Source organism: Oenanthe melanoleuca, chromosome 11 (genome assembly GCF_029582105.1).
Source record: "Oenanthe melanoleuca isolate GR-GAL-2019-014 chromosome 11, OMel1.0, whole genome shotgun sequence".
Taxonomy (NCBI): Eukaryota; Metazoa; Chordata; class Aves; order Passeriformes; family Muscicapidae; genus Oenanthe; species Oenanthe melanoleuca.
This window is the reverse complement of record NC_079345.1, coordinates 12,496,864-12,510,773: the sequence shown is the minus strand read 5'-3', so window position 1 is coordinate 12,510,773 and position 13,910 is coordinate 12,496,864. Positions and strand designations below refer to the sequence as shown.

Sequence of the window (13,910 nt, the reverse complement as noted above, 5' to 3'; positions counted from 1 at the left end):
CTTGGCACACAATTGTAGTAATAACAACAGAGGGTTCTGTTTTCTTTTCTGAAGTATCTATTGTTCCCATGGGTTTTCCAGACTATCCTCCTTTAAATCTGGAAATAGTTTCCTGTTCTACAAAGAAAATATTCCTCCATTCAAGGGGATTTACAAGGGAAGAGAAGGGTTGTGGGGGAGAACAAAGAGAAGGAGCTGAGTCCAAGAAAGTGTGCAGGAGAAAAGAAACTGAATAAAGGAATACAATAGGGTTTATTCTTCTAACTTTCTATGCTATCTCCTTTCTTTCTTCACTCAAAATAACCTAGGTGGGCTAAAAATAGTAACACCATTCAAGATGAAAACAGAAGTCTAAACATTTGCCAGTGCCAATGTTAAACAAGCATTTTTCATGATACCTGTATTAAAAAATAAAGATACCTCTGTGTAAGAGAAAGAACAGCTTGAAATGTGACTGTTTGCAGTATTAGGAAATGAAAAATCTCAATACTAAACAATTAGTCATGTTTCTTAAGATATGCACATTCCTCTAGAAGGCATGTGGAAATGAATTAATAAAATGTATTCTAAACTGAAGCTGCAACACACAAAAAGATATTCAGAAAAACAGGAAAGCAGCACCTCTGATGAGATCTTAATGTAATATATAAAAGGCCTTGAACAATACTTGTGTCAGATACTGGAATAACTTTAACTGTGACGCTCATATGAAAAAACACGTTCAGTCCTATCCAAACAGAATAGCTCACACGAAACTATATGAATGAAATAAAACTGGATGTTAGAGAAACCTTTCACTACTAAGATGTATTTTATTTATTTCTCCTAGTGATGTCTCTTGCAGAAGACCATTGGCTTGTCGTAAAACTCCTAAAAACAATTCCTCCAAAGAGGATGTTGCCATAAACACACTGCAAAAGCTGTGTCTGTTTGGAAATCTGTCTTGTTGATCAACGTGAATGGATCCTAGGCAGGCATCCTAGAAACAAGCATAATCAATGTACAGGTATTTCTTCCTGTTTGTTGGCCATATTAAAAATGTGAGGAAGACAAAATACAGTAGGATTTTCAAGAGTTATGTGCTTTCTTTCTTTCATTCTTATGGATTAAAAAACCAAGCCCGCCAAGCAATTCTGAATATTTTTCAATGTTCCTCTAACTGCCTCTTACTGATCTTTAGAATAAAACCTCAAATAATTCAATAGTAGAAAACCAAAACATAATATAACAAAATAATCATACTTCATTTGTAGTGCTATATACACTTGCATATATACACAAATTTAAATGCATACAGTAAAAACGAATTGTTCAGTTCCTCCTGTTCTTTTTTTCTTCCCAAACTCTTTATTTATCAAGGACTAATATTTATTTTCTCCCTTTCCTTCACTTTGGGATTAAACCTTCATTTAAGTTTTTTTTTTTAAATTCCTTTATGTTTCCACACTCCCCTCATCTATCAAAAAGTAAATAATGGCTGGTAGAGTGACTTCTGACATAGAAAGAAGTTACAAATTTTATATGTTGTTATCATCTTTTACATTTGTTTGGATTTCATTCTGCTTATTCTTATTTACTCTGAAATATATACCCACTACTTAAAAATCTAATCTACCTGTATGTTCCTTCTGCTTGTACCTTGTCCTAATCTTCAACTACTTTTCTATTTAAGAAAGAAAAATAAATAAGGTGCTTAAAAAATGAAATGTAGAAATACTCAAGAGTTGTGTGAAGTAGCTCTTGTCTGAACACATGCAGATCACTCTACATGCACTGTGCACTAGAGATTGCTCCATTAAAGTGGTGTTTTACCAGTGTGCAGCACACTAACAAGATGACAAGAGAGTTCATATTCAACTTGCTTAGCTTTGCTACGAAGCCAATGAAGTTAAGTAAACACTGTTCTTAAGTGCCGAGATGTATCACTGTTTAAAAGCCAGTATAATTCTTTGAAAATAATCCCTCTACTAGGCAAACACAAAGGGCACTCATTGCCTTCAAAACCCTGAGTGAAACACCAATAGTTTCCTAGTGAACTGATATCAGATTGAGGTCTTGTACCTATAAGGAAGGATAAGATAATGAGCTATTCCTAATAACAATATACATATTCCTGGGATGCTTATCTCTGACATTAGCATATGTGCAGGCCATAGACACCAGTAAGGTATCATTTTCCATCATCACAAATGCTGATTTTTCATTATCTTCTATAAAGAAACTCAGAAATTCTCTCAGGTGATGAAATTCAAAACATTTACCTTATTGAAGAACTTAAAATTTTCCCCTGAGAGAACAAGTATGGAAGCTGTCACAGCAAAGAAAGAGTTAAAGCAAGAAATAAGACAGAAAATGGCAATGTGTTCTGCTAGCTGATAGGAAGGGAAAGGTAATTCCACAGCAACACGAATTAGTCCTACCTAACAGAACAGAGGTACTTTTCAAGAATTTAGAAGAAAATAAAGTCCTGAGGAGGAAGAAGGACAATGACCTAGCCAGACCTAGGTATCACACCAAAGGAGGGATATTTCCATTCCTCATTCCTCTGCAAAATTATTTGCATGTGCCTGGAGGCTTAGTCATACCCAAAGGGAACAATATCCAGTGGTTTTACCAAAAGAGAGAAAACAAGGAATGAAATCAAGCTTTCTGTGGGATTGGCTCAGGAGGCTGGATCAGGGCACTGCTCCAGCATGGCCATGCCCCACCCAGCTCAGGCAGACACTGCTGCCCCACATGGAGCAGGAACAACAGTTCCTGCCAGGGACACAACCTGCACCAGCGCCCTTAGAGCCACCTCAGTCCACATCCTCGGGACATACTTAGGGCCCTCTCTTACTGAGCCTCTGGTGTTCTAGTTGAATGGATGGTATTTTCAGGTGCTTTTAATTCAGTAAGATGTGTTTGTGGGTGCTTTAATTAGCAGATTGACATAAACAGGCATCTACGGCTGGAATTATTCATTAGGAGTTGGGTGCCTAATTTCCTTAGATACTTTTGAAAATCTCACCCCATCATGTTTAATTAAAAATGTCAGATGATATCAATACTCAGATGTGTCTGCTGTTGGTCTCCTGAGAAGATTTCCAAAATCCACTTCTCATTCCATCTGTTCCTGACAGAGGAAGGACTGACTTGGCCCATTCTTGAACCAAAACGTCAACAAATAATTTAAAAAGACTATAAACTGCAAATGATATTAATCTCCTGAGTAGGCTTCTGGAACCTTACTTGGATCTGCATGTTCCTGAGTAACTTTTAAGCTAAGAAATGGGAAACCAGGCTATCTGCATAAGTCAAGGACAGCACACTTTTATGTAATCTGCATTAGACAATGTCCAGACTTGCTAAGAAACTACTTATCCCCTACTGGCCCCTACAGAAGGGCCATGAAGCAGATTCTTTTAAAGTCACTTTTAAAATCATACACACACACAAACAAGCTCACACAAATGCACACAGACCTCCCAGTAATCTCAAAACATTCACTCTGACAGACACTCCTAGGGACAAGTTCTTTAGCACAGAAGTTTGGTTTAGGTGAGAATTTGGGGGGCAGGATGGAATTCACTACATTTTCCCTGACAAATTCCTATATCCTCCTGTTCATTACTGTTTTCCTGATAAGCTCAAATATGACAGATTTAATTTTTTTGTTGTTTGGGTACTCAGCATCTCCTTTTTTCATTAAACTACCCCAGCTTTTCCAGATCTGCTAGTTCAGTAGAATTAGAATTCATGGACAAACTCAATCCTCACTGCCCAAGTGCCTCAGCTCTCTGTTGGTAAATCTAGGGCAGTTCTGTGGTAAAAAATCTGATGCACTGCTAGTAGGAATCAAGGCACTTGTGAGGCCAAGCAACTTTGGATTGTTCTATGTGGATTACTCTACCTTTCCTCCTGTTTTGCTGAGGTTTTTTTTAGTAGCATGAGTGATTTGATAAAGTGACAATTAAAAAAAAGTAAATAATATCAGATCAGTTCTCACATTGAAGGTCTACATTTTATCCCTCAGACACTTTAAAGTTCAGCTGTACTTACTCTGGGAACAGGGGACGTCTGGGTACCTTTCCTTTGGCCACTGGTCTCAGGTGTCAGGTCTCGGTGGTCTACCTGAATGTGGCTCTCTAGGTCTTCAGCACTTTCAAATTTGACACTACACTCTGGACACCTCAGGCTGCCACATGGCCTCTCGTTCACGTCCTGTGGAGTCAAGCTCGAAGACTGTCCATTGGTGCTCCTGGTCATGCATCCAGCACACAGGCCATAGGGAAGGCCGTTCACATCCAACTTTACCAAGTCCTGCTTATTCCGGAACTCCTTCAAGCACAACGCACACTTGTAGAGTTTTTGCAAGGCCTGGCCATTAGGTGATGAGGTTGCAGAGTTTCCTGCCAATTTCTGCATATGGAACGTCCCGTGAATTTTCAGCTCCAGGGTAGAGGTGACCGTCTGCATGCAGACAACGCAGCGAAACCCAGTGAGCGAGTTTCTGAGATCTGGATGCATCTGGCAGTGCTCGATGAATTCCTCCTCGCTCTGCAGTGGCATTTTGCAGATCCGACACGTCCCTGTATCCAAACTCTTGCTGTGAGTGACTTTGTGCTCCGTCAGGGTCAGGAGCGATGGGAAGCGCTCCCCACAGATGGGACACATGTAGTGCTTAGCTGGGCCTCGATGGGTCTGCATGTGCTCTCTCAGGCCATTTTCTGAGAAAAAGGTCCTTGAGCAGATATTACACTTGTGGCTACCTTTGATGAACTCTGCTTTCTTCCTAGAACAGTCATCCTCCCCAGGCCTGATGTTATGATCTCTCAAACGATGGTTCTGCAGGAGGACCTCCATAGTGTAGGCAGCCCCACAAATGTCACAGCCATACATGGGCTCAGAAGCATCCACATCATCCTCACTGGCTTCATGACTGTTAGAAGTATCCGGATTCTTCATTAACATGTTCTGGATATCTGCCCCTTCTGTCTTCTTACTTGTTGGGGTCATGCCATTAGCTGTACCATTCTCAGCGTTAGCATCAAAAACACAATGTTTTTCCCGCAAGTGCTTTTCAAGCAAGATGATGGCATGAAAAGCTTTGCTACAAAATTTGCAGTTGTATTTTTTGCTGTGGGTTGTGATGTGGCACTGCAGTTCTACCTCTGTGCTGAAGGTCTCGCCACAGAAGATACATTTGTGAGACTTTGATGGATTACCCAAGTGACTATGCTTCACATGAATCTGGAGATCTACTTCCTTCCTAAAATCCCAATTACAGGCTGTGCAACGATACATCTTCTTTTCATTGCTATGTTTGACTGCCAGATGCACTTGGATAGATACCTTGGAATCAAAAACTTCTTGGCAAAGGGTGCAGTGATACAACACAAAAGTATGCATGTCCAACAAATGCTTCTGCAAATCATCCACTGAAGAAAACTGTTTGTCACAGCTCTCACATACATAATGAGTGGAAGTTGTCATGTAATGTACGGTGAGATGTTGCAGAAGAGACTCCTGGGAATCAAAATCTTCTTTACACTGAGGGCAAGACTGTTTCCTCAACAGCAACTCCAAATGCAACTTTAAATGGGTCTGAAAACTTTCAAAATTTGAGAACTTTAGATCACACTGATTACATGGGTATTCGCCATTAGACACTGAATTTACGCTTGCAGAAAGCCGCTGCCTTTTAGGGGAAGAGACTTCAACATCAGAAGAAACTGGACTCTGCTCTGCTTTTGACTTCTTATTGTGTGCCAGAGGAATGTTCTTGTGGTTTTCTTTAATATGCTTTGTAAGCTTCAGGATGGAGCCAAAAATGGGGGAGTTTGTGCAATAAGGGCATGAATAAACTTCCATAAAAGACTGTGTTGGCTGAATGACAGGGGAATCCAATTTTGAATTTCCTACATTGCAGTGAGTCTGCTGGATGTGCTCAGTCAAGGTAGCTTCAGTCAGAAAGCCCATGGAGCACTGGTTACAGAAGAAAGCATTGTTGCCATCTTGAGGGGTAGCGTTTGGGCCGCAGTGAGTAATGCGGATGTGCTCCTGCAAGCTATTGATATCTGCAAACATCTCCGGGCAGTAATTACAATGAAAGGCAGAAATGTTGCTAAACTGCATCATGGGATAGGCATGGTTTTTGTGCACTTTTCTCACGTGTTCATTCAAGTTGTACAGTGTAGGCATGGAATCAAGGCAGATCTGGCACGTGTGGCTTTGCTGAGGTTTGTCTGCATGAATGGTCTTCAGATGGATCTCCAGAACAGCAAGGCTGTTGAAGTCACGCTTCGAACAGTAGGGGCAGCTGTAAGTAACTTTAGACCAGTTCTGGCCTTCCTCTCTGTCAACAGACCTAGTTTTCTTTTGTCCTCTCAAAGGCTTTAAGGTCGAATCTGGGGTGGAACCTCTTTCCACTGACGCGCTGGAGTCGGGCGTTGCGCTGCTCATGGACGCCACACTCCCCAGGACTGGGTCAGGGCTGATGCTGTGGTTGCTGGAGTCAGGTTGTCTGTGGCTGTCCAAGTGGCAATAGACTTCTTCCACTGAAGAAAACTGCTCTGGGCACATAGGGCACTTGTGTTTTTTGTTGGCATGGGCTTGATGAATGTGTGAGAGCAGCAAGTTTTCATCTACAAATACTTCAGGGCAATGAATACACTGCAAATCTGCCTTCTCGGAAAGCTGTGGGTGGCGTGTCATTACGTGCTTCTCCAAATCTTCAGTCTGACTGAATGTCTCTTCACAGTAATCACACATAAAATCATCCTTCTTCACCTCTTTCTCAGTCTTTGCCATATGTTCCTTGTTCTTTTTATGAGCTTGCATGTGACTCTGCAATGAGCTGGTAGATGAAAACCCACGTTTACACACAGTACACTTGAATGGTTTGCTGGAGCTGTGGGTTTTCAGGTGGATTTTGAGGTGGTCGCTGCGGGAGAATGCAGCCTCGCATTCGTGGCAATGGTACTTTTTATCCCCTGTGTGAAGCTTTATGTGACGATCCCTACTCCTCTTGTGCTTAAAAAGCCGGCTACAGTAGGTGCATTTGAAAGGTAGTTTGTCACTGTGGATCTGCTCGTGCCTTTTAAGGTAGCTCAGGCGAATGAAGGACTTATCACAAAACTGACAGGGATATGGCAGGCCAGTCCCCCCTTCCTCCTCCCCGATGCCGAGATCACACCCATCTCCTATCATCTGAGTGGGTGATGCAACATCTTTGCTGGAGGGAGATGAAGCCACCCAGGAGAGTTGTGGGTCGTCATCACCATCTGTAATGGGAAAGCAGAAAGGAGATTAAAAACAATTCCCAGTGCATCTGTGAAATAAGGACAAAGCTCTCAACAACACTATGGGCTTCTGCTACTACAGCATTAAAAAAAAAAAATCAACTAAAAATAAAAAAAAAAAACCTCCAAACCCTCTTAAATTTGAAAGGAGGTTTGAGAAAGAGAAATAAAAATATATTTGTAAACATAATTCACAAATATGCCAACATATAGTGTTAATAAAAAGCATTTTTCTTTAGCAGGTTTAACACCTGCTCACTGTACTGTAAAGCAATAAACAATGAATAAAGAAAGCGAAACACAATGTGCAATGAAGCAATACAAACATTTCAGAAAGCTACAGTGTTAAGTGATCACCTGTGAATTTGTGGGTCTGTTAAATGCTACATCAAGATGATTTTAAGTAATGTCTCCATTAAAGAAATCCTTCAGTTCTGTCTCAAAACTGTAACAGAATGAAAGGCTGCTCAAAGGCAGAGTTGAACATCTAGGTGGAATAAAAGCATCAGATTTGGGAGAGCTCAGGAAAATCAGACAAGAGATCTGCACCATTACCATGTTTCCCTGTATAAAAGATAATGTTGCCCTCTTGGTACAAAATCAAACAAATATTTTAAAGCCCAGGAAAATCACCACTGGAGATCTCAAGACATCACAAAAATAATCAAGTTCAGGGTAAACCAAAAATGGCCCAGCCTCTTTTTTGATAACTATTTCCTTTGCTCAATATGAAGCTTTGAAAAATATTTTATAATTCCATATCACCACAAAGAAACACAGCACCAACTCCAGCAGCCCCACAGTCATTTTAGGAAAAATACATAAAATGTTGTCAGCTTTCATTAACAGAATGGTTAACAAGAAACAGAAGAGAGCGAGTTCAAATATCCTAATTCCAACAAATGCAGAGATGTTGAGCGAAACATAAATGCCACTAGTCTGATATTATACTAAACCACAGAACGAAGCAAAAATATAGTTCATGTAAAGGATGGAAGGCACTGGCCACACAAACATTTGGAGATTCCAAAAAGAAGCCAGCTCCTGAGATACACCATCCTTAACATTTAATGTTCCTACTTCAGTTTTTACTAAAACAAACCAATAAAAAATCCCCAACCGTGCGTGTAGGCTGCCACACGCGCACTCCTCGTGCCTGCCAACTACAGAGTCACCAGGCGGAGAAGGCACAAGTACAGTGAGGAGCTCTCAAAGAGGCTAATGAGGGTAACACCACCGCAGCAGGCAGCTCCTGCGGCACCCTCTGCCCTGGCGAACACTGCTTTTCATCCCAGGCAAAGAAAGAGAGCAGCGGCCTTGGAAAAAACTACACCAGATAAGCACACCCCAAACAACTTTTCCCGCACAATCTCTATTTTCCAGGTCAGGGGTCCACTCTCTGCACCCCGTGCTCCCGGGAGAGCTCTGCTTCCCCATTTAACTAAAGCAACTGCTCCAGAGCAATGCTGGACACTGAGAACCTGCTTCTTGCTGCTCCCGAAATGCACCCCGACTCTCAGCAAGCATCCGCGCTTCTAAGATGCTCAAGGTCTTTGCGCTCAACTAGCTCCTCCAAATCTGGCGGAGCCCAAGCCTAAAATACAGACAACAAGCTCCTGATTTTTATGTAAACTTTTCTGAGGCTTCACTCCCCCGACCATGAACGGCTCTCTCTCTGCAGCTGCAACAAAGCCTCATGTTCCCAATTTAAGCCACCTCCGCCGCCCACCGCGCTGCCAGCACAGCTTTGCGGAGCCCCCAGGGAGCCCCCGGCCCCCGCCATCCCCCAGCTTTGCCGCCAGCCGTATCCGGGGCTCCGTCCCCACGGACCTGCGGCCACGGGCCGTCGGAGGGAAGAGGCAGCCGGCTGCCAGCGCCCGGATTAGGGGCCCCGGGGAGGTGCCGGTAGCTCAGGGCTGCCTAATTCCCTCCTCTCACCAGCTGGGCTCCTCCAGGGGCAAGGAGACAAAGGGGAGCACGAGGGGGATGCTGGGCCTGAACTAGGGCAGCACATGTTGCGTTTGCTGCTGCTGCTGCTGTCTACGGAGAGGGGGAGAGAGGAGAAAAACAACAAGAGAAAAAGCACCCCACCATTTGCTAGTTACCGCTCGGGCTTACTGGCTGTAATTATAATAATTTAATATATCTGTCCACAGGAGTGTTTGTGAAAATACGTGCATTGTAAATATCTCCCCATTCGTAGTCGGGCTGCTCGTGCCTTGTGCGGAGCGGCGCGCACAGAAGGGCTGCGCCGAGCTCTCCCAACGCCTCCACCGAATAAAGCTCCATTGTTCAGCTCCGAAACCTGAGCTGCCATGGGCCAAATCCAGTGGTAACACAGGCTGGGCCAACTGCTTTAACTTCCTTACAGCCATATGCACTGATGCCAACCATTACATTGGTCCACCGCACAAACTGAACAAATCTCTAGAAAGTCTCTTTTTCCTCTGAAATGAACAGATCTACTTCAAAACACAGCTGAACATTCAAATAGAGCCAGTTCCCCTCCAGCTGCTGCTCTTCAAACATATTGGGCTATTCAGAAAACAAAATCAAAGAAAGCTGGTATTAGTAATACCTTGTGAGTGAAGCACAAAGACTTTGCTAATACAATTTGAATTTTAAAAAATTAACATTTCTCAGGTTGGAAAGTTGGATTTGTCATAAAATGGAAGCGTTTACACAGAAGGCAAAGATCGTCTCCTTTTGTTCGCTTCAGTTGGACTTTTTTACCAATTTTTATGTTCAATTTCTAGATTCTTTTTATTCCAGCGTTTTCTCATACTTTTGCAGTTTTAAAAGAATTTTAGAAGAAACTTTAAGCACCAGAAACAACCTACCTGGATTTCTTACAAACAAGATACTAAATTACTGAATACCTAAACTGACTAAATTAGAGAAAACTCATTATCATTAATCTCTTTATGGAATGAATAATAGCCCTGTTAATTTTAACTTGCCATATTAAATTGAAGAAAAGACCTTTAATGAACTGAGGAGAAAATTCTAAGGTATTTTACCACAGTAATATTTTAGTGGGAAGATATATTTTAGATGTGGTATGACATGTCTGGCAAAGATGGTTAGAATAATAATTCTACATTAATGCAGTCAAAGGAATGTAGCAGAATGAGAAAAAATCACTTTCAAAAAGGAGATTAAAGTCATTAAAATGGCTAATCCTGCAAAGTGGGACTGTTCTAAAATAGAGAATCACATGGCTGTGCAAGGCTTTTGTCATTTGCGCATAAGAGAATCAAAACAAGTATTAAAAGGGTAAGAAAATTCAATAAAAAGTTTAATTAGGAAAAAAAGAGCATTAAGAAAGCTTCAGGATGTCAGTAGTCCTCAGGATATATGTGCAGGTCATGAAGCTTAAAGGGCCATTCTTGATAATCAATCTCAAAGTGGTACAGTAATTTAGCAACCTAATGTTCAGCACGTTTACAGGACTGCAAGCATTTATCATCATCAGTGTGGAGCTAATTCCAGCCTCAATGCATTCAATAAATGTATTTTTCCTTCTAAGAAGAACAATTTGGCCAAAATATAGTATAAATCATACTTCATTCTCTATTTATCTTCTAGATAACACAAGTCAAGTTCAGAGACATAATCATGAAGATAAAACAATAAAATGAAGTCTTAAAAAGATGTGATCTCTCTTAGAAGGGAGACAAACGGCACACCACAGATTGCCAGGAGTAAGCAGCACTGCCACCTCAGCATACACTGCTGACATTGATATATTTATTATTCCAGAGTTATTTTGCTAATAGAAAAATAATCAACCAGACACAATTTCACAGTCCCTGCAAACACCTTCCCATCTCCCTGCCCACAGGTGGCTGGGAACAGTTCACTCCTGCTGAACTCTGAGCAGAGCTTCATTATCTTGCTCAGCTGCCCAGTCACCCAGCCCAGAGGGCCACATTCCTGGGTGGGAGCTGCACAAACCCAGGCTACCCCCAGCTGGTTGCTTTTCCTCTTAAGAACAAAACACATGCACAGAGCACATTTACTGGCCTGGACCTGAAGTTCATCCTTGCCTAAACCTCTTGTTCACCATCAGAGTATCATCGGGTCCCCCTCCACTGAAAAACCTCCCTGCTCTGTCTCCCCTCCGTGTGGGGAGTTCAGGTGCCTCTTCCACAGGGCTTCTGGGCATCCCTCCACACTATGGGCACGCTGCAGTGTGGCCTGTGCAGTACAGCAGGCCAGTTCATTCCAGTGCCACCAGCACAGATTGAGCACCACGGGGCTCAGGAGAGCCTGCACAACCAGCCCCAGGCATCAGAAGAAAACAGGGTCTGGCCAAAGAGACATCTTTAAGACTCCCCTCCTGAGCCCAGAAGGCATCTCCATACGGGACAATAAACCAAGGAGGTCAGATTTAGAATGTGATCTTATTCTATCAGGTTTATTCTTCTAGCACAGAGCTAGTACACATGAGAAATACTTAAATTAACAAATACAAAACCCCAGAATTGATTGTTGAAGGAAGGATTGCTGTTTAAGTTCAGACTTCTGGTTCTCTCTAAGTCCCTCCGTGATATACAAGTTAAAGATGGTCAAAGCACAGAAAATGCTTTAAGCTGTTGAAAGTTGATGGAATTTTAGCACCCAAAAAAGTTACTTGCTTTTGAAAACAAGCTGGGCATTATAAGACACGCTTCTGAACTGTGCTTCAGTTCCTCATCTCCATAACAGCAAAAAGCCATCTGCTTCTCAAGGGCAAATTGTAGGGCTTACTTCTGTATAGCTGTGAAAACCCCGAGACATCCTCAGATGGAAAGTCCAATAGAAATGCTATCAATTTCTATAATTATTATTATTGCAGATACTTAACTATGAGAATAAAACACAGAGATTGAGGACTGACAAATCCTCAGTACTGGTTACAGCAAATTTTGCATTGCTGCACTATGTATTAAAGCCAGGGATAGATCATTACAATGGATTATAGTAAGAACCTCACATAGCATACGCTGCTCATTTACACTGCAGTGCTGGTGTGAAATAATGCAAATCAAGTTTACACAGCAAATGTTTTAAGCTCAACATTTTCAGTGCACTGTGACAGCTTTTAGCTTAATTTTTTGTTGGGAGTGTTAAGTCCCATTTTCCTGCACATTGCCCTCACAGTTATAACAAATAATTAGAAGTACCATTAATATTCCAAACTCGATTTTTTTTATGCATTTATTAGCTTCAATGAATGTTTCTGCGTCACAGAGGGCAATGGTGGATTGTGACCCACCAGCCTTTGTGGCAAGGAAAGTCTTGTACACTGACACTGCATCTACCTCTGAATGGCACTGTCACTGCTGGGCTGCTACTGCACACTCAAGCACACTTCACTAGATGAGAGCAGAAGGATGTCTGCAATTTACTTATAATTATTCCTCAAAAAATATCATCAACTGTCCCGCAGAACTGCTTAACCCTTAGCCAAGGCAGGGAAGAGGGCCTGGGAAGTTCACACTGCTCTGAAGAACTCTACAAAGAGCTTTACACTTCTGTGATGTCAGCTTCTTCACCAAACAAGTCAAGGTTGAGTATTTAAGGCACTATGCTATCATATATATATATATATATATGTAATGTTCAAAGCAAACATGACATTGGATAAAAGTCTAAGAGGTGCTAATGTGAGTGGCAGCACAGGCGGTGCTTTCATTATTATCTGTGACTTAAGAAAAATTTAGTTATACCTAATCCCATGCTTATGAGGTAAATATTTTTGTTGGACTAAATTACCAAAGGTTAGTGACTCTTTTCCCAGTTTCTCAGCTTTGCTCTGCAATTCATTTTATAGCAATTTTTTAAGAAAGAAAGGAAGATGTCTGGCTCAATGGAAAGTATATATAATCTGATTTTTCTTCTCATGCAGAGTAATGCTTTGTATTTAGAATACAAAATCAGGACAAGATGTAGTGCAGAATTTCAAATACTAAACTTGCTGTGATGTCTGCCACAGATAAACTGTTACATATAGACAGTTTAAACCTTGCTGTCTTTGTTTAAACCTTTCTGTAGTGATCAAAGACACATCTAATTAGTCTTTTTTATACTGCAACTTAAAAGTACACACGAAGATGTCTATTGAAGCTTAGCTGATATACAGAAACTTGTTGAGGCAGAGTAATGCATGCCTGAGCCCTTGTCTCCCATTAGCAAAGCTATCAAGGTTCAGTAATGACCATCGACAGGGAGATCCATAATTCTTAGCAGATGATAAAGTAAGTTATTTTTAACATTGTTTTTCCTTATGTCAAACAGTCTGTATTTTGCTGGTAACAAAAAATTAACATATCATTAAATAAGTTATTTCACACTTCAATAAATGGCATAATAGGGCTGGAGGAGAAAGTTTTATGTTAGATCTAGGAACAAACTAAATGCTTTCAGAGTTGAATCACTGTTTTTCTTTACTCCCTTTGGAAAAGCAGCAGATACTATATTCTGCTGTGCATCATGGACTTGGGACTGAAAACAGCTGCACTCTAATTACATGTAAAGTGTACCAAAACATTCCTTTTATCACAGACTGTAAATCTGTTAGCATCTGTCTCTCCTTTGTTTCTTCCACAAGATACAAGCTTGTTTCTACATTTTTCTCACCTG

General features: G+C 41.4%; 1 protein-coding gene across 5 annotated transcripts in view; it reads right to left on the bottom strand.

Moving 5' to 3' along the window:
* ZNF423 (zinc finger protein 423) overlaps positions 1-13,910 on the bottom strand; it is a 227,824-nt gene that overhangs the window by 89,680 nt on the left and 124,234 nt on the right. For all 5 annotated transcript variants that reach the window (XM_056500807.1, XM_056500808.1, XM_056500809.1 and 2 more), the window contains one exon: positions 4,042-7,265. In XM_056500807.1, the coding sequence (XP_056356782.1) occupies positions 4,042-7,265 (3,224 nt within the window). The remainder of the gene's footprint in view (positions 1-4,041; positions 7,266-13,910) is intronic.